The sequence below is a fragment of the Bombus huntii genome, chromosome 2 (genome assembly GCF_024542735.1).
Source record: "Bombus huntii isolate Logan2020A chromosome 2, iyBomHunt1.1, whole genome shotgun sequence".
NCBI lineage: Eukaryota > Metazoa > Arthropoda > Insecta > Hymenoptera > Apidae > Bombus > Bombus huntii.
In genome coordinates, this window is record NC_066239.1 from 7227186 (window position 1) to 7254675 (window position 27490).

Consider the following 27490-nt stretch of genomic DNA (forward strand, 5'->3'; position numbering starts at 1 on the left):
GTCCATATGCATATCAAATACTATTTGTATCTGTAACGATTGCTCTATAAACATCATCATGCAAACAGAATTTTCACCAATGGAATCGTTCGAAACGCTCGAAAAAATATCCCGTTTTAAACTCACGTTCTCTTAGCACGCAAAAATAATTTTTGCAAAATCAGAATGGAATCAAAATTTGATACGCGCGAGCGCTCCCATTTCCAAAAAAAAAAAAGAAGAAAAGGGCAACCGAACCGATGGAATAAACCACTCAACGACGCGTCAAGTAACAGACATGCCACGAAACGTTCCGACGTTGCGGCCAAACAAGAAAATAACGCAAAACGGGCAAGGACATCGTTCCACTTACGGAACATCGATTTTCTCGTTTTTTCTTTCGCGAAACCTTCGATGACGGCCAGCCGTTACCACCGTGAAGCTTCCCTTTTTCGCCTCGTAATTCTCGACCTGATCCCCGCTGAAATATTCATCAATCGTCTCGCTCGATTCTCCTTTCGGCCTGTCTCTTTCAATTATCGCCTGGACAAGCTGGATCCGTTTCTTTTTGCACCCAACGGTCATGTTGCTTCATCACGATCGTTTAATCGTCCGATCAAATTCTTCGAGCTGGCAAAAAGTAACGGACCTCGGCAAATTGATCGAGTAAAAGTCCACGTTAAACACACGTCTAATCGCTCTACGCTCTACGATCCACGTTCCTCGTTATCGCGGCTAATGAGCCGACCCGGTGACTATGGCATAAACAGTGGTTAAACTGTAATGAAAAGGCGAATGGAGATTAATGTCGTTGTCGTGACACCGGTGATCGTTGGGCAGTTATGTTTTAGGGGTAATCAAATGAATCTGCCTCGTAAATGGGTTTTTGAAATTTCAATTAGATCCAATCGAATTTACTTACTGCATAATGTCGTTCTCGTTTCGATCGAGAAAATGATTTCTTATGTTTTAAAGGAAGCTTCCAACGTAAAATTGGAAAAAGAAGTTACGCATATAACATTGATTATTTTATATTTTTCTCGGCCCTTTTGACAGATTTTCTGATGGTAGAGAAATACAGTTTAATCGGAAATAAACCGATGAAGGCGACAGGGTTCAGATTTCTTGGGGTTAGCGTAAGATTTTTATAAAATTGATATGAGGGAGTAATCACGAGAAATATTAACTATTCATGTTGAGAATAAAAATAGATAAAAAGTATACGAGAAGAAACTTCTGACGTGGAAATCACAGGATTGTTGCATTTTAAATGAAATGAAGTGTACTTACGTGTACTGTGAGTAGGTTTTACAGATCTGGGTTAGGTGCAGCGGCGTGATTGGCATGCAATTTGTAGAAACGTTTTAGTGCGTTATATTGTAATTAAGTAACATTTGCAAGATACGTTCAGAAATTTGGAGAAAAATATAATCACGTTTTTAGCCGTTCTTGAAACGATTAAGTTCTGCAATGTTTGCTTTCAACTACAACGCCTGTCTGGTTTGCCCCATTTTCTAGTATTTGCAGACGTATGCAAAGACAAAACTCCCATGAATTTGAAATCCGTCAAAAGCGCTATACAGTCGTAACTAGTTTTCCTTTCCGTTACTATAATTTACTTTCGAGTATTATAAAATATTCAGAGATTGGACATCAGACATTATTACGTTATAAGATAAAAATCGTTTTATTACCTTGTAAAGGTTTCTTGTAACAATACATATTTGTTGTACAGCAATTGAAACATATCAGTTGTGAGAAAAAACTGAGAGAAAATTCAAACATTACTCGAGTGAACATTTGTATAAGAATAGCTAAAAATAAGTTGCTAATAAGTGAATAGAATAAATAAATAGTAATAAATCGATAACAGATGAATAAATGAATAATTACCGATGATAATGGAAAATAAAGTTCAAGGAAAATAAGAAATTCGAACAAGGAAAAGAAACTATTTAAGAATATCAACGTCAAGCGATTAATATAATAACACTAAGAAGATTAATTAACGAAAAGTTACTCAAATATACAATGCGATAATATAATATTAATTTTCTACAAACTACAATAACGGAGGAAAAATCTTCGACCGGATAGATTTTCCCCCGTAACTCTTTGAATACGTTAAATCGCTCGTTCTTTACTATATACTATCTAAACTAAACATCAATAATCAGGAGTCGTTCGTTGGTGCAATATCAATTAAGATTCTTTCAATTTTTTGGTAAAGAATAAGCCTAAAAAATTCCACCTGTTCGAAGACTTTCTGTGTGCTATTGTACACCGAATCAACGAGAAGGAAGAGAAAGAAAAAACGATTTATCTGGTGAATACGGTCTATTGATAGTGCTACAGCAAGGAACGACGATAAGTGGGCGATCACGTCGACAACAATAATAATACCAGTTGAATAAGATAAATTGCCGATTTGATTAAGAATGCCCCGTTGCTCATCGGTCGATCGTTCCTTTTATCTTGCTTCTGTTGAATCTTGTGCTGCACCTTTTGCGACTGCTGCTTCTGAAACTTTTCTAATAGAGGCAATCATTTTTTCTTCTCTTTTTTTCTTATCTTTGTCTCTCTCTCTCTCTCTCTCTCTCTGTCTCTTTCTTTCTCCATTCGAGTGGCAGTGTCTCATGGAAAACTTTAACGAGCATCCACCTTATCCTTGTTGAGATCTCGCGAGCGAGTTCGTCGGTATAAATTGGAAAGATAACTGAAATCCATGCGCAATTTCGCGATCAACGCGGCTACATCGTTCTATGTATATAACGTGTATGTACGCGTTCTTTGAAGGAATTTTCGATCGGTATAGTAGATTGTTGTTTTCGTATACGGAACGAGTCACGCGATATGTCGGTTTTCTTGTTTGCTTTTCGATGGCATGGAAGAGGGAAAATGTCGACTCGCGAGGAAATAGCCGAGCTGGGTGAGATTTATTTGCTTACGACGTAATGTTGCCACGAAGATTGATGTTTGATACTTACGGTGGCTGCACAAAATATTTGCACGTACTTCTTTTTTCTTTGCGTTTCGACGTGTTTGTTCCGACTGGTCTTTTAGGTAACATTACAATTACTGAACTCGTCGAAATACGAAATCTTTCGTTCCATATGCAATTGGAAGGGTTACAGTTATGAGACAATTACACAATACCTGGTAATTTGAGTAAATAACGCAACTTTTCAAACACGTTATAAATGTATGGTTAACTATTATCGATAGCAATAAAATTCTTTTTTCATGCGTTAAAAATATATTTCTTTATTAAATGTTAAATCTATATTTTGTTCTATTAGGACTAAATATCTTTTACTGTACTTCTTGGCTTCGAGTCTCGAATGTTCGAATAGAAAACGAATAACCATAGGGAACTTGTCATTCGCACGAGACGACAGAAATGACAGTTACAGTTTAATTAATATCGGGATACATTGATTCCTTAACGCGGAAGCGCGGATGAATATTATCAAATGGCTATTTGCGCAGTTAATATAATTCTTTCGCTGTCATAAGACGCGTACTGTTTGGAACCAGGTAAGAAACCAAACTAAATGACGAATGGATTAATTTTGTCCGCTAAAAACTTTGGCGACGTTTCCATCAGGAACGAATTAAGAGGGAGGACTAAAAGGAGTTACAGCCCCGAAGCCTTCTACATTTTTGTAGACACCGCTGTTCAAGAAAAATTTCACTTTACACCAATAACAAGAAATTCACTCGCTCATCTCAAATTTAAAAATTTAAAAAATTAAAAGAAAGCAGCTGTCTTTTGATAATGCATAGTAAAAAGTTTTGAATATGACATATTATACAATAAATTTCATTCCATATTTACGTAAATTTATTTAATTTTGCTGTAGATTAGCAAAGAATACTTCTTATAATGTCTAATCGATATATATGTATACACATTTTAATTCCCGCCTCCGAATTTTCTATAAAGGGGGCCTCGGCTGGATCAATGATCCCAGGCCTCAAAAACTTTCATCCGGCCCTGGTTTCCATCGACGGATTTTAGATTTTCTTTCCCTTGGAATACGTAATCGACTGAGAAACGATCAAGTAATTTTCGTAACGAGAATCATACGACTAACCCGAAATCACGAACGCTGTGTCACGATCGTTCCATTGTAACGTATTAATTTTTATCCTCGTTATGTGTATTATTTGATTGACGGTGGTCGAATCGCGATGAAAGGCGAGGAAAAGATTTCGCGAGGAATAAAGAAGGTTGTGCACGGAACGAGTCACGCAATTTCAGCGAAGAAAAAGTCGAACAGTGTAACGAGGTTTGTCTTGCTATGATTATTGCTTTTTCCAATTGTAACAACACTCCAGGGAAAGATGCTATTATAGTTTTTTTATAGCGTAACTTTACGTTTTTTTGCTTTTCTTGGGTCTCGCTCTCTTTCAGAATGTTCCACGCACGAAGGAAAAATTTGAAAACGAAAGATAAGGTAATTAAGAATAATACGTTTAGCAATTAACGTAAACACTTGTGTATAATTTTATTCAACTCAAAAGGAAACGTCTTGTTGAATTATTGGAAAATAATTTTATGCGATAAGAAGAAAGATCTTCGCATACAATATTTCACGCTAGTATAAGCTTATGGGAAATGAAATTTTGTTTTCGGAGATACGTTTTGTGATTCGTTACTCTCCTGCTGATATTCTTCCTGTCGTAATATTTTCATATTATTGTTAGTGATATATCATGTAAAATTTTAACACTTTATGATTCGTATTTTTAGTAAGGAATTATTTGAATGATATCTAAACGAATAATGGCGAAAATAAGAAGATATCGATTTAAGTAACTCGATTGAAAATGGTAATAGCGTCACGGTTTTATTGCTGTTCATTCGTTCTAAGTTCAGTTTCAAACAGAAGTGAAAATTTTCGAGGGAACTAGGTACGTTTTCGGGAAACTCTGGAGGATTCAGCAGTACCGGAGCAGAATGCTGAATAAGATTGTAGAGACGCTCCCTTAATGTTCAGCCTGCCCCTTCTATATCTACTTATAGAAATGTTCTGCAACTTCAAGTACCTATATCTCGCAATCAGAGGTAATAGTTTCGTGGCTCTTACAGTCGCTCGAACGTCGGATTTTACGAATCGTTCAGACATCGTCGAAATTGCAAAGAAATAACATACTTTTGTGAAGAATAAAATAGGCAACGGAGAAAAATAGAGGAAGTAAGGATATTCTTTAAAAGCTGAAAAATGTATTTTATCAGTCGCGACGCCAAATATTTGCTTTTTTATAGATAAATTTCCTAAAAGTAGCTTTTGCTACAAATAAACAAACTAAATAATTTTTTAAATAGAATCCGACAAACGTTTTTCAAACAAAGCAATACTATGCAAAATATCCTTTTGTCCATTATATTTCAGCGTATGAAAAATCGATGTTTTGCACGCAATAAAAGAAGAAACAAATAACGTACAAACTAGTGGCTGCATTTCATTCTTTGACAGAGTTGCATTTCAATATTTACAATGTATATTTCACTATGACCGTTTTCTACTAAATTGAACGTAGAAAATCAGTCTTTCTTTCGCCGATTGACGGTTTACACTTTTATTTTGTTATTTTAACAAAACTTTCATCATAGTTACCTGCTACCTTGTGAAGTATTTTAAGAGCAGACCGTAATTGCAATTTCCCGTGTTATATTAAGATTTCGACAAAAACAACATCGTTCTCGTTTTCTCGCAGTCATTGAAAAATAATGTAGCAAATAAAGATAGACTTGATCAATGAAGCAAAGTGAAACACTATTTCGATACAACTTCAGTCTTGTCCTACTAACATGCGAATACCGAACAAATCGATCTTATTCTTGAATTAGCCTTATTATTTTCGCGTGAGATCTGCTAAAAATCAATTCGTGTTATTCTATGAAACTTGATAAGCGGCAATTTGATAGGCATGGTTGCTACATTTTTAAACAATTGAAGTGTCAATAGTATTACATTCCGTTCTGTATATCTTACATAGTATCGATGCGTAAACACTGTAGAACTGTACATAAATAGCGTTAAAATATATATAGTATAAATGAATATTGGAAACTAATGGCAAGTTAATCAAATTAATTAAGAGTCACACTTGTAACCTCATGGAATCGGCAGACTATTTTGATTCACTAAAATGTTTATGAAATCTATACATAATATATCGAAATTATTTATTAAATCGTAGTTGCATACTGAGTTCGGATACAGTGTCGGAAGAAAGTGTCTTTTATATACCTACTAATTAATTATGTTCAAGTATATTAAATTTCGTATGATTTAGAAGTGCCTTCACTTGGTTATCTAATTCCACGAAAGTGAAATATAAAATCTCATAAAAAACTTCTTCATTGGGAAATAACTGTCGATATTACAAAAATGCTTTGCATAGCCTTTGTAGCTTGTCGCAGCAATTTTCTGCAATCTACCTGGAAAGATCTACTTGCCCCGTTTTACCATTAAATCCCTTATTTAATCTTACCCTACGACATCTTTTCTCATCCTCGACCATTTCGATATCGCAAAGACTACGCGCGCACTAGTGACAATTTGTCGCGCGATATTTTCGTCGTTTACGAAAAGGACATTCGTTTACATGTATATAAACGCGCATTTGACGATTGCAAGACTAGCATTTAACTGCTTATTGGAGAAAGAAACAATTGAATTTGCGGTTGATGCGAGCGGGAGCGTGACGAATTGTCACCAACGCGCACGCAGCCTAAATATGCCGTTATTTACGATAACGAAAACATTTCACATTGTTCTTGTTGTGGCAAATTGTTGCATAGACTTTTAATGATGATTGTACGTATCGTGTCTTATGTTTCCTGTTAGCTTGCGGCAGCAGAACTAGCCCACTCCGTATATATCGAATAACCTGAAGCCAGTCTCCCGTGAGACCAGCAATCCGAATACTCCATGAAAACAATTCTAATGTCGCGTAGTCGCGTCGTCGCAAGAATCGTCATTCAAGGAAATAGCTAACAAGCGCTGTATGCAGACATAGCGAGGGAGAGGACAGAGAGAAGAGAAAGGAAGTGACAACGATCGCGCGAGTTCCGCGGCGGGAACATCTCTACGAGGAAACACTTACGACAGAGGGCTCGGTATCGTGAGCTGCGGATCGTCCCCGATGGACAAAGAGCCGGCATACCATCTTCGTACAGTTCTCTTGCAGTGTTCCGATCGAGTGGGCCGTAATTGCACACGAGGGCCTCTACGCGATCCCCGAATCCAACTGCCATTGTACGGCCGGCTATTGGCGTGTCTGTGCTACTGCTTGTCGATTGCCCGGACCTGCCCGTGTAAATTGCACGACCGCAACCGATCTGCCTAATTGTAGACGACGCGAACGGAATGTAAGACAGGTTGCTCCGCGCTGCGAAATTCACCAATCTGAAATCGAGGGATTGTAAATGAGGAGGTTTTGAGAGAGAAGCATAGAAACTGCAATGTAAGATGAGGTGGTTGTGGTGCTCTGAGACAATCGATACTATTGTCAATATTTCATGGTTCTCAACGAAAATGCGATTCATCAGTAAATATTGACAATATCGCATTGACAATACTTATTGAGCCCTTCGGTTGAGAATCTTAAAATGGTGACAATATATATATATATGATGTGTATGAGGTGTGAAATTTTATATGCGAAGGTTGATAACATTGTATGATATTCAAATTGGAAAAAGTCATAGCTCCATTTGACACTGGGCTTGGTATTTAATGAGCCATCCCAATAAATAAAATTTGAACAGTTATGGAAAAATGTAATACTTTGTACGTCATGCGATACGTATAATAAAACTGAAGGTGATAGCTACGTATTGTTCTGGATTTTTAATAGCCTATGTAATAAATATACGACACGTTGAAACTGCTACTAAAATTCGCTTGTAGAGACACCTAATTTTGAAAATTGTTTATAATTATTCCTAACATTGCACAAATTTGCCACCGACAAATTTATTTTATACCATTTATTACTGTATGCTCGATGTCATTCGATATGATTCTATTTATCCATTTCCGTTTAGTTTGATCAATCAAATTTGACTAAAATTGATTCATTACTGTACCAACATATATGATTAAATGGACCAATTAAAACCGATACATGCATATGCATTAGTTTTGACACTTGGAATTAAACAGAATCTATCAATAGTCTAATAATAATTATCGAGAGTCTACGATAATTATGTCTCACTGAAGCATATTAGAATTAAGAAAATAATTTAATCAATCAGAAATTAAGCAAATTCAGCAAAACGATATTAACGATGCGATTTGAAAATTTCAATCTACTACCACTGTAGTACAGATTATTATACAAACCGTAATACAGAGGATTTTCATTAAGATCGACGATGAAAGCTCGATGTTTCGGTGTTTTCCTAGGCAACGTCGATTCGATGTAAGCGAAATGCGTCTGTCGTACATAGACAGTTGGGATAAAACACGCAAAGACAGAGTGGAAAGTTAAGGAAAGGGCTAGAGAAAGAGGCAATGTAAACCTTCTGCTAAATTCAAAGACAAGTTAAAAGTGTCTCCACACGCTGCATCGACCAGTTCCACTTACAAAGTGAAAGCCTTGGCAGATAAAAGTCGTTTCGATCAATTCAACTTAGGCTATTGCATGCTGTGCAGAATGACAATACGTGTGGATTTTCACGTGACTTGAGTGCACATTCACACGTACACAGGCTCGCGTATACACGAGGTATTATCACACGACAAACGTACGGTGAAAGGCCTTGTGTCTTTTGACTCCCTTTGTATCTGCGCTATTTATTGTTGATTCCTGAAGATGGAAGGGAAGTGATTGAATTCCATTGAATTTTACGAGTCATACTCGTTTTCCCTTAAAGTCATTTAAAAGCTTATGTCATGTATTTCATAAGACGATTCCTGTCTTTTTCTACGCGATTTACTGCTTTCTATTTAATTCGAAGATATGAAGAAATATACTTACATATTTATATTTTGTAATTTTTATTTTGATTTTCAAGCTTGATTGCGAAATGGAAGAGCACTGAATGGTGAAAAAATTATAAAAAATAAAATAATGAAAGAAGTATTTATTTATTGTATCGTTATGTGTATGTTCCAAAAAATATATTTTGCCATTCTTTTCTAATATACTTCTAATTATAAAATTAAATAAAATGACGCTACATATGTAATTTCTGTCTTCGATCCTTTTAAAGATTTTGAAAATTTACGTTGGCTAGAAAAAGCATGTTTTATAAATGCTTAAGTACTCCGAATAGCCACAAAACTGCACGGCGCATCCTGAAAATATCATACTTGTAGTACTCATATGTAGTATAAAATATCATACTCTCTAATGAAATAATAATACCATCGAAATATCGTAGTAGATACCAATAAATACAAAATTCACGAAATATTCTTCTCTCCGTGCAATTTCCGTCAGCGGAAAATATCCTTTGTTTCCCAATATTCGGCAGATTAGTTTCATTAACAATATAAAAATAAACATTATGTCACAAACGACAACGAAATCATAAAGCTACGTTCATTTCGTCCTTTTTATTTTTTGCGTGTCGAACCGCCGTTAATGCAAATAACGAGTTTACGTCGTGATAAAGTCGCGCCGATGTGATTAATGCATATCCATTTTTTCATTTGCTTTTCTGGCGGTATTTCTCGCTTTTTTTACGTTTTTAATCAAATCCTATCTATCTTGTTAAATTACATACGATTCGTACTTATCTGTCAATCGTTTGCCTGTGGTAAATCACCGTGAATATGTTTGTGAAAGCCGCTTAATGCTACAAAACCGAAAAAAGATATCTATTCGAACACCACTTTTTAATATAATTTCACAATTAAATAACATCCCTGCATCATCAATATGGGAAAGCTTTTGTTACAATTCAAAATACGGGATGTTTTTGTACAAAATTGTGTACCTAAAATCTTGAGTGTACGCGTATTTGTAAATAATTTGTACAAGTACCTTTGCCTCATAAGAATGTATCTATAGGTTGAATTTTCTTTTAATTATTGCAAGTTTGTTATCGATTAGTTTTAGATTAATTATAATCTAATTATAATCTATAATTAATAAATCTATTCTAGTCTACCCAATTAGATATCTGGATTTTCAATTTGTTAATCTTCTATTTAGGTTCATGGCTATTTGATCTGAAGGCTTTGTTTCAAGCACTTCCTGTAATCCTAAACCATGACATGACTTATTATCGTCGAGATCAAATTACTCCTGTATCAATTTTTCATATCAGGGTATTTGCAGACTTTCAGGATTTTAGTCATTCCATAGGGGCCAATAAAATCCGCATCAATATTTCTGAACAACAAACTATTTCGATACTTCAATGCCCTACAGAAGGAATGAAAAGGGAAACAAGATCGTTGGCAATCTTTGGCGCCGTTCCAATTATTCCGTCAATTTCTCTTCCATCGTTCGAATCATTCCTTTCTATAAAAGAAATAGTGACTGAAGGAAGTAACTCATCAAGATTTTATATCTCATGAATGAAATTTTATAACTGATTTAAATTATGTATAAAAATAAAGTATTCAATCATTCAGAATAAAATGACCCTTAAAATATCTAAAAGAAGAAGACATTTATTAGGATCCAATTTATTTGATTCTGTTCATAAAAATATGAATTTGTATAAAAACCCATAGCCTGCAAATTATAATAAATAGTAACAGAAACGAATAGCAAAATATTGGCGATTATTTTTAAATATTCTCACAGAATCAAAGATTCATTGATGTACTATTAAGAAAGAAAGCGAAGTGGAATTCAAATCTTATTCGCTATATTGTTATGTAAAAAAACATTTTGTTTTAACTTGTAATATTAAGTATTGTAGTATTTCTAGTATTAAGGTACCGTTGGGGAGTCATATTTTTGTTTCCATACAATAGACAGATTAAAATGTATATATATGGAAAAGAATTAGTTCCACAGCCTTCCTAAAGAATAAATCGATTTCGAATTAACTACGTTGCCACGTTCCAAATCTTCGCTTTCCCCCTCATGTTCCCCGCAATTGAATTAAAAACATTACAAGTCACTTTTCAGAAACAAATATAACTTATAACGTTTCTTACGAATCACTTTTCCTATTTTATCACATACACATGTACACATTTTTGGCTTATATGCACTCATTTAACGTATTAGTGACGTATAATTCCGCACTAATTTACAGGCGAAAAATATGATTCAGCGAATAATTCGACCCCCCCCCCCCCGCCCCCTCCAAAAAAACTTGTTTGTTCCCAATCTCACCGATTCAATTACTGTGTCTTGTTAAACCAGCCACAATAGAACAATTAAACTCAGCAACCTGAACTATACAACAATCCTCCCAATCTCAAAAAACTGAAAGACTACCATACAAATGAAATTCAATTTAACACGATACACAGAATCGGTGCGGAGCACGGCTACGCGCTCACTTTTATTCTTTTCGAATAACGCCTTTCACACCAGATCTCTCTGCTGAAGTTCATCCTCGCACGCTCGTGCAAAAGGGTAGATTGAAAAAGAGAACTTAAAAAACAAAAAAAAAAGAAAAAAGGAAAGAAAAAAGAAAAGAAAAGAAAGAAGAGGAAAAATGACGCTGCCTTAAAATCCGTACGAAAACGCGCGCAAAGAGCTTACCCGAATTCCGCAGAATCGAAGTCTTCTACTTCGTCGTACCATGATTGAATATGAAAGCGAATCCTCGCGGTGGACGTCGTGTTTCCTACGCTGTACATGTCGAGTACGTGCACGTTCTGCCACACTCCGAATCGTTCTACAAAAGATAGACACCCGGATTGTTATCACCTGTAATTTTAGGTTCCAAACGATTGAATGATACGAAGTGGCTCACGAAAGTATTCTGACACTCCTAGAAACATTTTATGTATATGCAGTTATACGAAACATTTCGAAATGTCATTAACACTGTACCGAGACATGGCTCGTTAACAACAAATTGTTCAAATCGATGAAATAACATAATGAAATTCTTTTTCTTCGGATGTTCCTTTATTCAAACGTTTCTAATTGTATGCTTGTAATTACTTGCATTTATTCTATGGTGGTACTTATCGTTATAATACTAATCGTCAGAGTGAAAGTTAATGTTGTATCGGTATCGATTATCAATTATTAATCATTAGGTGTAAATAGATGTAAACGGTGTTTCCTTTGAAGTTTCTTAGAAACCTGAGTAACAACTTTTGTCAAATTGATTTTTGTAGCCTGTTTAATCTGTGTTCATATGATTCCGAATATCTTCTAATTTCCTATTCCACTGTTAGGATTTTTAGTATCTTCCTTATGTCATCGTCTCATATATACCACGGTACATTTAACGTAGTTCTTAGTAGAACCGATTGTAGATTTTCTATTTTTTTTTTTTTTTTTTTTTTTTTTAATACGGAATTTGGCAGCCATGCCTCAAATTTGAATTCAATATGACCACATGGGATCGGTAATTTGTAAATTTATAGTTTACTGTTTGTATTCAGTTTGGAATTGCTGGTCATGAGCCAGTTCATAGTTTTCCTGTCAGTTTTTATTTGATTTTCTCTTGAATATATATTTTTCGGTTTAGTTTGTTGTCCAAAAGAAGACCAAGGTATTTGACAGAGCGGGATTTCTGAATTATGAAAGTAGATTTTCGAAGTTGGATTTTGTTTTCAGTGTAAAAACAGTAAGTTCGAGTATTATGTTCGAGTTAATTTTAATTTTGTTATCTTAACATAATGAAATAGAAACGTGGTTACAACTGAATCAATTAAATTCCTTAGTCGGGTAGATCCATTTGATTCGTCTTTTTTTGCTTTTCCCCTTCGTCATGCGTGCATATTGTATATGTTTTGCTAAAACTATGTTGTTCGTCGATATTTTTCCGAACAAGTATAAATTCATTCAGTGAAAATAGAGGGAAATTTCTGCTTTATTGATAAAATTCCAGTAGAGCCCTATTTTTTGTATTCAAATTTTAAATGCACGTGTAAGTATTAAACGTATGCATACTTCGATCGGTGTAAATTTTATTTCCCTGAATCCAAGTTAATTTAAAGTTGAACGCGACGATCGTGGAATCAGCAATGGAATATTTAATGATACTAGTAACATCGGTAACTTCGATCTTATTCAATGTTTTTCATCTGTTGGAAATATTGTTACGCTAAAAGAATTCATTTGTTACCAGCAAATGTAAATACTTCAGATTTATGCATCAAAATGCCAAAATAATCGAATAACGGTTGTTAAAAGAAGCTGTGTTGAAATTTGTTGTTAGCAACAGACCTGCAATCCTGGGAATTTGTGAAACCACATGAATAGCTTCATAAATTAATGCGACAAACATACTTAAATATCGGATTATGTATTAGTGTGTTAAATATTATATGAACTAAATTACGGGTACTATGACTCTACTAATCAATTAATAATAACATTCATGCTGATAAATATTAATTTTGTTATTAATAAATAGTATTAACATAATATCAATAATCGATATTATAAACAGTGATTAAAAATATATGCGGCGTAAATATAATATAGAATAATATAATTGTTATATATTTCTTGCGGGCAGAATCGCTGCCACAAATAAACTACCTTACTTTAAAAATTAGTTAGATCTGGTTCACGTATGACTGACCTCCGGTTTTCAGTCTCATACCCCAGACTGTTTTAATAAAAGGTATTCTGGTCATTGAATTGATAAAAGAGAGCCAACTGCATGACCCATATGCTCCTCGGATTTCAATCTTTCGGATTTTTTCATCCGGAGGTAACTCTACCGGCTTATTCGCTGGAATCCTGTTGATAGTTCGCAAGATCTCAATTATAAACTCGCGTTACGCAATCCAGAACGCACCAGGGGGTTTGAATGTCACGTGCCGTGATATATCGAGGGTTACACTTGAATATTTTTCTATTATACGAAAAAATCAGAAAAAACTGATAAAATCTTTAATTTGGAAAGATTGTGTGCGATGTTTAAGTTTTCGCTATCGAATGTTATTCTTTCATTGTCAAACGTTATTACAAATACAGTAGAAGCTCGATTATCCAAACTAACTTCGTTCAGGATGATCGGATAATCGAATTTTTCATATAATCGAACGACTCGTATTTAACTACATTCTACGTGAAAAATTATAATTTGTTACATATTACAAGAATTATATACGTAAGTTTTATTCATCATTGTTTTCCCAATCCTTGTGAGCTGCAAAATCTCATATCTTTTTTTAAAGTTAATAGTTTCGCAGGAGTATCATTTGTGGAAATGTCGTCTTCTTCAAGATTTCACACTTTGATCTTTTAATGTCACAAATTGTTAATTTACTAATTCCGCAAACCACTGCTATTTCACTTAGTGTTTCACCACTGCCTAATCGAGTCACTATTTCACGTCTCCCCTGAAGTGAAAACGGTACGCTTATGTTTTGATATATTAGCGTGCAATATAAAAATCAACTGACAATATATCGGCAATACAGACAATATACTAGCTTGTTTCTCATCGACAAAAATATGTGTACAATGTTTACCGATGCAATGTTCAGATAATCGGACGTTCGAATAATCGATGTTCGAATAATCGATGTTCGAATAATCGATGTTCGAATAATCGATGTTCGAATAATCGATGTTCGAATAATCGATGTTCGAATAATGGAGGTTCTACTGTACTTATAAAGGCTCAAATATACAAAACAACTACATATTCAGTATAAAAAAGAATGGAACATTGCCATTTGACTGGGCCCCTCATATGTATATTTTTCTTGTTGCATTATTATTTTACTGTTGTATTATGTAATACAATATTTTCTTAATTATTTTATTGCTCTAATACATATTTACCTTTTAATAATATCTTGTATATCTTTTATCTTGTATACCTTTGATATCTTTTCCTTTTCTTTTTTTTTTTTGTTTTTTGTTTAATAAAACGATCCGTTTAATTTCTTACGTTTAGTATTCTTTTCGTACCATAATTGTTTATTTATATATGCAATATTCGCTTTCATATTTCACTTTACTTTGTTTTATTTCAAGTTGATGTTACTCTGATATTATTGTGTTTATTTTACGTTTTGCGTACTTTGCTTTAAATTGGTTGAATCAACGAGTCTGGTTTGATAATGAAAAGCCGATATTTTAAATTAGCTATATTTTTATCGTTTTAACTGCTGAAATATTTACGCGGAACAGAACTAAATAATCTTTTCAAGCGGGTTTCCTCTTTCTTCTTTTTAATTTCATTAACGTATTAGAAACATTTTCGGACAAAAGGAATTCTACAAACTCATGCTTTTTCTAACAGGATATATCTACGCATAATTAGTTTTTTACATGTTTCAATCGGTTTTCTTTTGTAGGTAACTTATATTTTCCGCGGTGAGCGTAAATAAGAGAATCTGTTTCAATTATATACCGAACGATATAAAACAATACGTAAAACAAAGGAATTGTTTCCATGCATTACCAGTTAAACGCTTGAAAATTCTGTATACTGAAATAAGTATAAGAATTAATTAAATAAAGTTAATAATTTTAAGCCACTTTAAAATACATTTTTTGTCCTTAAAAATATACCAAAGGAGAATAAGATGCTTTGTCGAATTAAATTAGTCTATGTAATATTATTCTCTTAAATTATATAACTGTTTCCGAAATGAATAAAAAAAATTGCAAATTTATGTTACAGCAACCGAACAAATGATTCCAAGCTTTTAATCGATGATGTATATGTAGAGGAATTGTAGAGGATTGATAAATAGGTAACGAGAACTTGCTGTTGCAACCCGTCAAATATATTTGAAATAAATTAAATAAATTATAAATAAATATAGACAATGTCCAAAGTCGCTCATACAAACGTATTCGCAAAGACAGTGTATAATCGCTCGCAGATAACTCGTAGACATTAATCGATAACTCGTATAACTCGTATAACTGCTTCGCTCACGATCGCGTCCGTTTATTTATACTGGTCGGGGGAGAGTCGAAAAATTCGAATTCGTCTTTGTTTGACGGTTGCACGGAGCGGAGACATTGTTTTGCCCGGAGTTTATTTATTCTTACATTACGTGTATCCTAACGATCTTGATACTTCGAGGCAAACAACAACATGATTTGAATTATCTTCTGACTCATGTGCCGCTACATATATTATCAAAGCTCAGACAAATATTTCGAAGGCATCTACAGCACGTCGATTGTTTCTCGACAAAATCAAACGAGCAATCAAGTGCACCCATCGAAGACAGGCAATAAACGAAATGGAATTTTTCTTTTATAAGAACCACTATCGCTTTTTGCGCCTTGCTGTTGAAAATTGAAATGAAGTCGAAACAAACTACATGGGACGAAAAAAAACAGTATGGTAGGGGAGATTCGTAAGTAAGAAGAAGAAAAATTGAAGTAAAAAGAAGAAACGCACTGACATCGATCTGGTTGCAGGCGGAACAATTTCGCGTTCGAACGTATACCGGTGGATATTGAAAAATGATAGGGAAGACTAAAGGGAATGAAAAATGGAATATATCTGTAGGAGTTACTTGCCAACGTCTCTGCACTGATCTTTCTCGAGAAGGTTGCACTGTACTACCCATCGTCTCGCGATATGAGCAAGTTCGTCATCCCAGATCTGTCAAAATAAATATCGACATCAGATTCTGACAAGTATGATCATTACAGAAAAGTCCATTAACTCTTTATTCGAAATGGTCGAAAAAATCGATAGCTGTGTAACTAGAGAGAAATTACTGATATTATACGATGCATCATACTGCGATTTTGTTTGTTATTAATATATATAGAATAAATGTAGCTTCAACCGTTAATTGTTATGATTAGACGACAGACTTTTGAACATTTATGTAAATGTATTATGGGAATGTAAAATTGTAGAAATGCTTATAAATACGAAAATATTCGAAATATTCCACGTATAGTACTTATTATGATATTCAGTGGATTCCTACTTAGATTCCATTTGTTTAATTAGGTTTATCAAAATACGAATTTACATAAAAATCTAATTGTGATGAAACACAGATACATCCATTTTCTAGTACACAGATAAAATATCCATAACTGAACTCATAATTATGAAGCTCAAATTAATTTAAAGAGAAGACAAAAATATGAGATACCATTTTTGACTTTTATATAGCACTTGCATATTTAGAAACCGATCGAAAATCAAGTATTAGGGGGACTAAAGTTCTCCCACGACAGCTATTCACTGTTCTTTCGTTTAATTGACAGTTTTTATTTGTGTTGTAATATAAAGTTTTTATAACTCGAGTTTATAAGTTACATTGGGTTTACGCGTATCGAAGTGGAATATACTTTGGTTTATGAACAGATTTATGAAATAAAACAGTCGAAAGGGACTAGTTGGGAATTTTTCTACTATAGAGGGGGTTGAAATTTCTTTACAGTTGCCATCCAACACCTGAATGTTGTTCATGCCAGTCGTCACCATGTCCCAATCTTATCCCTTATCTTTTTATAGCCATATATATTATGCCTTGTCGGACCAAACTAAATCTTACCAGCTCCATCATGAACTTTGCTGGACGTTGAGGGCCCGGATTTCCTCGCTCTTCGTCCCCGTTCGCCACAGTGTTGCGATAAACGTTGTGCCAGTCGAGTATGGTCTCGATATCCTTCTCGTTCAGATCAGTATGCTGAAGGTTCACGCATCTGGTGCCATCCGTGTCGTGCTGTGAAAATTATATATCGAACTTTCGATTTACGATAGGACATTAGATGTTTTACTATTAACTTAATATTAAGAAAGTAGAATTTTCTGTTTAATAAAAGGAAAGGAATAGTTATTCTCTTTGATCATTTCTTTCATTATTTCTTATAATCATATTTTTTCCAATATCTTTGTTTCTTGTTGCTTTGTCTTTAACAATTTTACGTCATTCGAACGTCTTTTAAGTTTGACAAACAAACGAGATATTGTTAATTGAATCGCTGCTTTAATCTTCCTGTTCGTTTCAAATAGCTTTTATACATTCTAATTGAAATTGTCATTTGAAAGCCCGATTAGTTATACATCTTGGATGTTTGTATTAATAAACGCAAATTATGAACCGAAATTTCTATAACTGGTGTAGCAATAGTACAAGAATAGTGCAGATATCATACATATTGTATGAAGACTCTATCATATTACTACTCACTCTCACGAAGATTACGGTTTTAAAATACGATTTCTATTACTTGATATAATGTTAAAAGATCTATTTCCATTTTCCATATTAAAATTTCTGAAACGTACACAAAAATTTATCAATTAGTACGATCAATTATTATCAGGGACACACAAATGTATTTGGTTTGGGTCGAATAGTTGGAATAAAATTAAAATGTCAATAGCCTTCTTTTTATATGGATTCATAGTTCCTTCGAACTGGCGCTATCGACTTGCGAATTTCGTACTCAATAAAAATAGCCTCTTTAAGCTTTTCATACGAAGTGCTATCGAATTTAGTGGGAGGGTACTCGAAGCATATACTTTCTTTAGGCAGAGCTTTGACGTGATGCTTCATCGAATTCGCTTTGATGTATAGCAGAGGAAGAAGCATTTTTTTATGTCTATCACAGGCCCACAGGGGTATTCTATTTTTTAGAAGCAGGCTATGAAATTCACTCTGTCAGTCTTGATTTTCGTTCTACGCGTTCTTTGTTTGGTTGTTTTATGCGCGTAAAATACATACATGTGTGGCATCCTAGCTAAATTAATTCATCAAGTATATACGTATATATTCTTTCATATTTTTGTACGGACAATATATAAAATTCTATAGTCTATACATTCTATATTCTGCAATACATTTCTACTTTAAGTAATAAAGACACTTATTTAAGAAAAAAGAAAAAAAACAGAATATAATATAGAAAAAGAGATTAACCGTCGATTCAGAAAAAGTGAGTAATTCAAAAAGTTTCAAGATCGACGTAAAAAATTGTTTTAAGAATTTTCTACATAATTATTTTCTGGAGAAATAGAAATTTTAAATATAGCGGCGACTTCTTGTCGTGTCGAAAAGTTTGATCTGATACTGCTACTAAAATATTTTTCCAATAAAGCATTCTATTTAACGCAATCGTGTGATATCGTAAAAGTATCGTAATCAACGGAAACGATATCGCGACGTTTCTTTAATTCACTATCTTACGTAATTCCATCGATTGCAAATGGGTTCTGAAACAGTTGCTCGAACGAACATTTGCATGTTGCAACGAACAAAAAACATAACTTTTTATTGGAAACTGAAGAGCAATGAAATCTTAATTCGATTGCAATTTGAAGTTACTCAAGTAGTACTGTGACGGATGAAAAGAGAGAGAGAGAGGGGTGCGTTTCGTCCCGGGACTACCGGTGGACTCGTCAGTAAGGCTATGCCCGGTAGTCCCTGCCTTAGACGTAGAGGGAGTCTCGCTAGGTGAGGTATTTATATCAATCGCTCGTATATTCGACCGCTAGCGAGTTAGACAGACAGACTCGTTGTCGTCGTAGCCCTCTAGTGTTGGCGGTTGGTACCCGCGGATCGCCCGAGAGATGTTGCGCCGCGTTGATGCCTCGTCCTGTCAGCGTCCTGTTGATACCGATCCGCCACAGTACCTTCAGCTGGAGAACTAACGATGGCATTGATAACATGGTACTTGAAGCAAAATTGGGAACTAATTTTAACAAGCCATGCTATAGATCATAGATAAATAATTTTCAGAAATTATTCGATTATACCTGCTTGCATTTATACGTGCATTTGTACCAGTAACAGTTTTCATATGTTTAAATGCAGGTGGAGGATTTATTATTAATAAATAGGAGGCAATTCTGTACATTGCAATAAATACTAAATTTATTTTTAATAAATAATAAATTTAATTCGATTCTGAACGATTACTATTCTGTATCTAGATGTGTGAAATGATAAATAAGACGGCTATTTAATACTCTAACGCCTTAAAGAATCTAAAGTAATGACGATATTTCAACTAATCGAAACAAGACGAATTAATGATAATGCGCTGGTTGTTGCGGCATCGGGGAATTTAGAAAATAATTGGGCGCAAAATATCACAGAGAATTTTAAAACTCCCACGAAAGCTCGAATTAAAAGGAAATTAGCGATAACGACAGAAAGCGATCGACCTAATGGCATTTAATCGAAAGGTTTCTTCTCACCTACCTCCAGCATTAACGTTGATCGAGCGAATAGAGAAAAAGCCTCTATCATGCTATCAGTTTTCACCATTCTAAATGTCCAGCTTGTAATCTTTCATTTTGACGAATATGTAAATAAATTTCGTATTTCAATTTCCTGTTAATAATACGATCTACTATATTTTTGAATTGGCCGGCCGAAAGTTCACGTAAAAACGTTATTATACATAACATATTGTTCATTCATATAGAGGATGTTTCACGCAACTAACTCAGGCTATGGATTTGAAACGATGAAACGTAGAGAAAATGCTCATTAAGTAAAATTAAGACGTTTCCGAACGGCTCATGTGACGCAAGTGTTTTCTTTTAAAGCGCAGGTGTTTTAAAGAGTTCGAGTTAACCCATATTTTTTTAACTGTATATCTTTTAAATAAAAATAAAAATTGATGAGCTTTTCTTCTTCCACCAAAAATGTTAAAGTCTTTGGGAAGGATTAATTCGAATGATATATACACTTTAATTTCAATTTTTGCAAAACGAGGAGAACGCAAAGTCGTACTTTATACTTATATTACTTTTTCTACATTACAAATTTCCGGATATGTGTACATTTCTGATATATTTTCTTGCTTAAAAGTTGCTATTCAATGAAATTTGTCACTCCTTTCAATTACAACAATGTCTCTAATTACACAATATATTGCATGCTATCTAGCAAACGCGTTCATAATCGGAAACAGTCAGAAAGTATTGATGAGCGCGTAAACTGAAATCTGTATCCGATATATCAATATTTCAAAAGCTCGATTTCAACGGTACGAGCATAAGCGTAATTTATATACGAGATGTACCTAAATCAGTCTAACTAAAATATTAAACATGACAGCGAAATATGGTATTCGAATGCACATTGGTATTAAGAGCCTTCACAGAAATGTATCATAATAGTACTTCGAACGATAAATATTAAATATTAATCGCTTTTATATTTTTACAAATACATATACGTGATACGTAATTCTAATTGCATATGGCCAATAGTAGGTTGAATTTTGGGGAGAAAAGTCCAACAAACGCTAAAATAGAGAGTTAACGTGATTGGTACAAATAACGTTAAGGAATAGCGGCATCGTTATTCGAAATTCCATGGCCCGCAATTTCACACGCACACACTGATAGCCATCGTTAATGCAGTATCCACCCTTTACCACCAGCTTATTTTCGATATATCGCGTTCTCGACATCGTTATTTCCTCGTTTCATAAATTTAAACCGGTAGAAATTTCGCACTGGCCGAGCAACGTCGACACTCCTTGTCGCGCTTTACTCTGAACGTGCATATGAAATAATTGAATATGCGTATGAAATGGTAATTCGTTTTTCGAAAAGCGAATTTTACGATCGATGTAACGATCATTTAATCTCGTTCTTTACTGAAATAAATTAGCTATTAGATTTTAAGAAAAGTGAAAAATCGATTTGGAAACAAGTAAGTACGTCGAAAAACTGAAAATTATCGAGTAAGAAAGTAAATTATTTTTTTATTATATGTAAATTATTATTTATTCCGTGACATTTTCCGTATACAATAATGGGCGAAACTGAACGTACACTCTTTAAAATAAAATAACTTTTTTAAAATGGGATCAAATGACGAGTTTATTTCTTGAGAATTAGGAGGATTAGTTTAATAGTCGACGTGCAAGAAGTCCTTGTAAAAATTGCAATTGAGCGGAATCGCGAAGAAAATAGTAAAGCTCGCATTTCATAACGTCTTTATCTGAGCCTGTCATGAAATTTTAAACAATACGTTTGATTATGAGTATATTACGAATATTTCGTTTAAACACAGTTCGATCCAAAACAAAATTTTCGTCACTTTCAGCCTAAAATCTATAAATTCTTTCATCTTTATATCTTTACTGCAGACTCAGATAAAAAAGTTGTAAAAGCGATTTTTACTTTCTTCTATCAGTTCCGGCCAGTTCGCGATTTATATAAAACTTTTTTACATGTCATCTAGTAAACTAATCCTTCTTACTTCTCAAAAAGGAAAAAAAATCAATTCGTTTGGTCGAATTTTTAAAAAGTTACACTGTTTTAGAGGCCGTGTATTTAATTTTGCTCATTACTGTAATTGTCTATCATATTTTCATGTAAGAAATCCTTTGTTATTAATTAAAATTACAATTCTAAGGCGAGTAATCGAGAGGTCGGGCAAATGGAGACCTATTGATCTACAAAGATCGACTTTAAGGGAACACGAAATAGAAATTTTATAATACAGTTGCGTTAAGATTGAATTGTCTTCGTATAAAATTACAATTAGAAGGAAATTGAATCTTTTGTGTGACATAAGTTCGCTTTTTGAAGAAGTTGAAGCATAAAAAAAATATTGTACTTTATTTAACTTGTGCTTTTTAATTCGTTGTCTACGAGGAAGACTCTCTTGATGTCTTCTTTAATATCATTTAAAGTAAACTAATGTGAAATAAGCATTTTGCTTTAGCATACTTTCCTTTAAGTGTAACACGTCAATTATTTATAATAATAATGTAATTGATTTTGAAATTAACGTACCTATCTGCTGTTCTAGTATATACTACTTGTAAATTGCAAAATAATATACAAGTTACTTTATTTACAATTTTCAATAACATCGTATATATGAAACGTTTAAACATTGCTTTACTACTTAATCGTTAATCGTTAACAATTCCCTTGTTGCGGGTTAATACCTAGACACTTCTGTATTACATGTTTATAATCTTCCCTTCAAGAAAGTAAAATTTCCTTGCAAAACTTTGATTGTTTTATTATCAAAGCTGTTATATCATTGTTACGTTTTTGTTTGGTTCGTTTTGGTTGTGTTGCCGTTAATTTTTGAATTTAGATTAAATTGTAATGTTGTCTGATGTTTAATGCGATTGGCAATTAAACTCCACGTTTCGGCTAACCATAGTTTCAAGTACCCTCCATAAATCTCAGGAATTTCCTAGTCGAGGCCCTTCAAACCGAACAAACATCTATTTTCCGACTCATTTCTAAAGACCATTGTCTACTACGGCTTGACAAGGGAAAGTTAGTTTTTCTCATCTATGATGCAACTTTCCTCCCACTAACCACTTTCTCTCGAGGGTGGCTAAGACCCTTCCTAGTCCACCAACCTTCGTTTAACCAATTAACACGAAGCCTATTTCCCTCACTCTCTTAGCCAAAATCGTCTCCAAATCCGATGGTCCCGTGCGCTAGACACACCCATCCTTAGCTTTCATCCGCCACAGCATCGTCTCCGAACATCATTGATTTTACATCCTTCGAACAGTCAACATTCTTTGACCGGGAATACACCCGTAAATCAGTCACTCACTCGTCTTATATATACGCACCAACGTAACTGTCTTCTTTACAAGTTGTTAGAATAAACGGTGATATATAACTTACTATACAGTGTTACATTCATTGAACCACCTCTGTTATCTTAACCGAAACAGGGGAACGACTAATTCGCGGCGTCGATTAACCGAATCGTAGCGAGAATTTACGCCTCTCGCTGACGCGTTTTCTTAGCGACCGCGTCTCTTCGCGAACAGTCGTAACAGACAGAATTGTCGTTGAGATTTCGAATACTCGAAGTTACAATCGTTCGCAATACGTTTTCACTCTTATTAATTACAAGATTTTAATTTGATTGATTTTCAATAATTTACAAATTGACAAATGCAAACACATCGATTAACAAGACTAACAAGAACTGGGAACTAATGAAAGAAAGAACTAAAATCTAAAGAACTAAAGGACTAAAGAACTTAAGAACTGAGAGCAAAAAACTAAGAGCTAAAGGAACTAAGAGCTGAAAAGCTAAGGAACTAAAGAATTGAAAGGCAAAGGAACTGAGAAATTAAGAGCTAAAGGAATTGAGAACTAATCGCTATGAACAAGGAAGTTACTTGCCAAGAATTGGGGAACTGATCGCCAAGAACCAAGGAATTAATCACCAAGAACTGAGGAACTAACTACTCCGAACTAAGGAATTATTTCTCTATCTTCTATGTCGCTAAGCTTATTTATATTTAGGTCTACCGTGGAGGCGTCATGTCATGTGACGGGTTATTCCGTGGGGGTTGTGAGGCTCGAATTTGGTTTCTATACAAACTGTCAAAATTTATTTAAATTTTAAATTGGAACGCCCACTCGCGCTATTGGTAGTTTTAGTCTACATTACGGCGCGTGCGCAGCGCGGGACGTGACATCATCATGCAAAAATATTCGTTAACACTGATAATTTGTTATTTGCATCTTGTACAGTTTTCCTAATAATATCGTTCCAGTTCTACAAAACAGCCCTGGTCGTATTTTAATTTAACCATAAGACAATATAATATTAATTTGCTAATTGGTACACTTCGAAATTTTTTCACAAAGGGGCGTTAAAAAATACTACAAAAATGTAAAGTTATACAAAGCTACATTGTCATAGAAAATCAACGATTCATAGTATTTTTCAGTATTTTTCATGCTCATCAACGAGAAGCAGGCAGCATCGGCGTGCATCCGGCGCGGAATGATGATACCACGTATCTGACATCGCGAATTAACGCCCGTCTCAAGAATTCACGTTTCCTATAAAACCTTAGTCTGAATGCGTTCGCGCTATTCTTCGTGGGTGACGGCATGATCCTCCGGCCTGGAAATGTACGCCGAGAATAGACTCATTGTATGCGTGACACCGGGTCGACAATAACGAGCGGTGTCGTCGTCCCTAATTTCCTGTTGCGCAAATTCGCACTTGCGATGGATTTTTATGTTCTCAATTCGCTAACCTCGACCGCGTTCGTATTTATTATCGACGTCACGGTGACGTTTTCCGTGCGTATCGTTCGCTCATCGCGAACGCGGCGTCTCGATGAAGCAAGAATTTCGTTGGATATTTACGGAAAACAAGCGGAAGTCGATACTGGAAGAGGGTGTGATTACGTTTCGTGAGTTAATGACTGAATTAATGAAAAAGATTTAAACGATAAATCGACGTGTTGCCCTATTTAAAACGAAATATCCTAAAACATAGAGTTTACTTTACAGTATTTTAGTTTAAAAGATTGTCGTAAAGAAGATTGCATTAGGGCGATACGTACGAGACGTTCGTTTCTTTGAATCAAATTTTAACCGCACACAGCTTCTTCAAAATGTCATGTAACCTTTAAATGCTTTTCCAAATTTTTAATACGGTAGTCGTATTTCTGGGCTGTCGCGGATCTCTACGCAACGTATTTCATATGATTTCGGCGATAATAACGTCTACGATGGATTATGTACTCTGTTTTATGGTTCAATATTGATCATTCTTTATGCACTTGCATGCGTTTAAACAATTTTTATAGTTTACCGATACATCGCACTTGATAAATTGTGGATTTAATGAAGATTCAATGGGGAGTAAACAATGGATGATTAATGACCAATAATCTTACTCAGCGTTTTCTGACTCGCTGTATCGGTTAATTAAATGAACAAAATCATGTTGTATCACGTTTGCTCGGACTGATTAATATTTGCTGCATTAATTAAAAATTTCATCGATAGAACAAACAGCATAGGCATTGCGTAAATGTGAAAGTATCGCAATAAAGATGATTTAACTGCTCCAATAATTACATTCCACTTTATTCCTATCTCAAATTTATGATGGATTGATTAAAATTCATGTCTTTATATCATTAACCTGATATAATTTACACCATTTGTATCGTTGTACCGTTATTTACATCATTCCTGCCATCGGCACTAAAACTACCGACGATTAAAACATGAGATTTGCAAGTACCAGAGAAATGCAAATGCGAGATAAAATATAAAAAGTACCATGTTGTTTGGTCCTCTTAATACAGTGATACAAGGCAAAAGGGGATCTTTCATCCACATATTTTACGCATATTCATATTTTCATCCACATAATTTTTATTGTTATGAAAAATCGCCAATTGGTTATTTGTGCCATTTTTGTAGTATCAACGTTAAGATTCGACATAAGATCGGTACAATAAATCTTCTAACGTAATAACATAAAATAACATTGAGATTGAAGAAACCTCAGCTTAACAGTTGGAGATGTTCATTATTTTTATGATCGATTATGATTAAAGGCAATGTTATTATATTACTAACTTGCCATCGTTTATACCATTAAGATGCAATGTAACATCGAGATAATAAACCTCATAACATAACATGATATCGAAATTTACTAACCTTCGCCTCGATAATTAGGTTAACATCTCACAACAACCATATAAATCAACAATCACAATAAGATGATAGAAATTACGATTCTCCCGAAACGAGTCAAATATGGCACAGAGGATTAATATCTCTAAATGCAACAAATACCTAAGCAGCAAGTCACTTTAATAAATAAGTTCATCGATTCATGGAAATACGTACCGGAAATTGGCACATGGTGTGATTGGCGCAAATGCGGCAGTAAGGATTGTCTTCGTGGCCCACTGAGAACGATGATATTGTTCTCGGTAGTATGCAATCATAGCAGCCCGTTAAGAACAATAAGAAGCAGAACGAGATATGACCTGTCATTCCGCCGGTTCTTGTCGTGGCTTTCAACGGCCGAAAATTCGTCGCGACGTTTTATCTTTTGCGTTTCACTGCTGTCCGGGTAATCTCGCTGCTACCTTCACCCCATGGTGATGTTTTCCGAATCGATTTTCCAATGAAACAGTGACAAGCCGGCCCACGGCGGAGGATAATATTTTACCTGCCGGAAATGATGTTCGTTAAAAACTAAGCGGGTAGGACGAACCAAAAGAGGATAACAACCCTACGTACCAGTTCCTTAATGGTAACCAACGCTCGCTCCGACTGAGATTTCACGATGGTGATGGTTAATCGCTTAACTTTTAGTTACGAGCCTGCTATTCTATAAATTGAAACGATAATTTCGTTGATCAATACATATAAGTATGTGATAATACGTTAATGGTATTTTTACATTAGCTTCGGATATAAATATTTTCAGATTAAAACTGTTGAATACGATCCATTGAATTATCAACAGTATAGGTACTAGTATTTATTTTAAGCGATGTAGAAACAGCATCTAGCACATGTATATTCACTCTACTGGAATAGGAACGTTTCGTGTAAAATATGCAAGGATATACGTATATATCTAAGCAGTCACCCAGTCCAAAATCAACAGTCATAGTAAAAACACGGGAAAGCTGGTCGTCTGCAAATTAATGAAAA

General features: G+C 34.5%; 1 protein-coding gene across 1 annotated transcript; it reads right to left on the reverse strand.

The window, feature by feature from the left end:
- LOC126874280 (venom allergen 3-like) lies at nt 1-26994 on the reverse strand. The gene is made up of 6 exons (XM_050636108.1): nt 26672-26994; nt 17598-17768; nt 16600-16684; nt 11677-11812; nt 7099-7400; nt 1-2510 (listed from the first exon to the last, which is right to left on the reverse strand). The coding sequence occupies exons 1-6, from the start codon at nt 26819-26821 to the stop codon at nt 2359-2361; spliced, it is 996 nt and encodes a 331-aa protein (XP_050492065.1). The 5' UTR covers nt 26822-26994; the 3' UTR covers nt 1-2358.
- Nucleotides 26995-27490: the final 496 nt, after the last annotated feature.

What these genes read in the sequence shown, in the direction of transcription:
- LOC126874280 (XM_050636108.1), bottom strand. Translation starts at nt 26,821, where the DNA reads ATGACAGGTCATATCTCGTTCTGCTTCTTATTGTTCTTAACGGGCTGC. An exon ending in CAAAGTTCATGATGGAGCTG is followed by an intron (nt 16,685 to 17,597) that starts GTAAGATTTAGT and finishes TTATTTTGACAG; the next exon opens with ATCTGGGATGACGAACTTGC. An exon ending in ACGATACCGAGCCCTCTGTC is followed by an intron (nt 2,511 to 7,098) that starts GTAAGTGTTTCC and finishes TGCCTCTATTAG; the next exon opens with AAAAGTTTCAGAAGCAGCAG.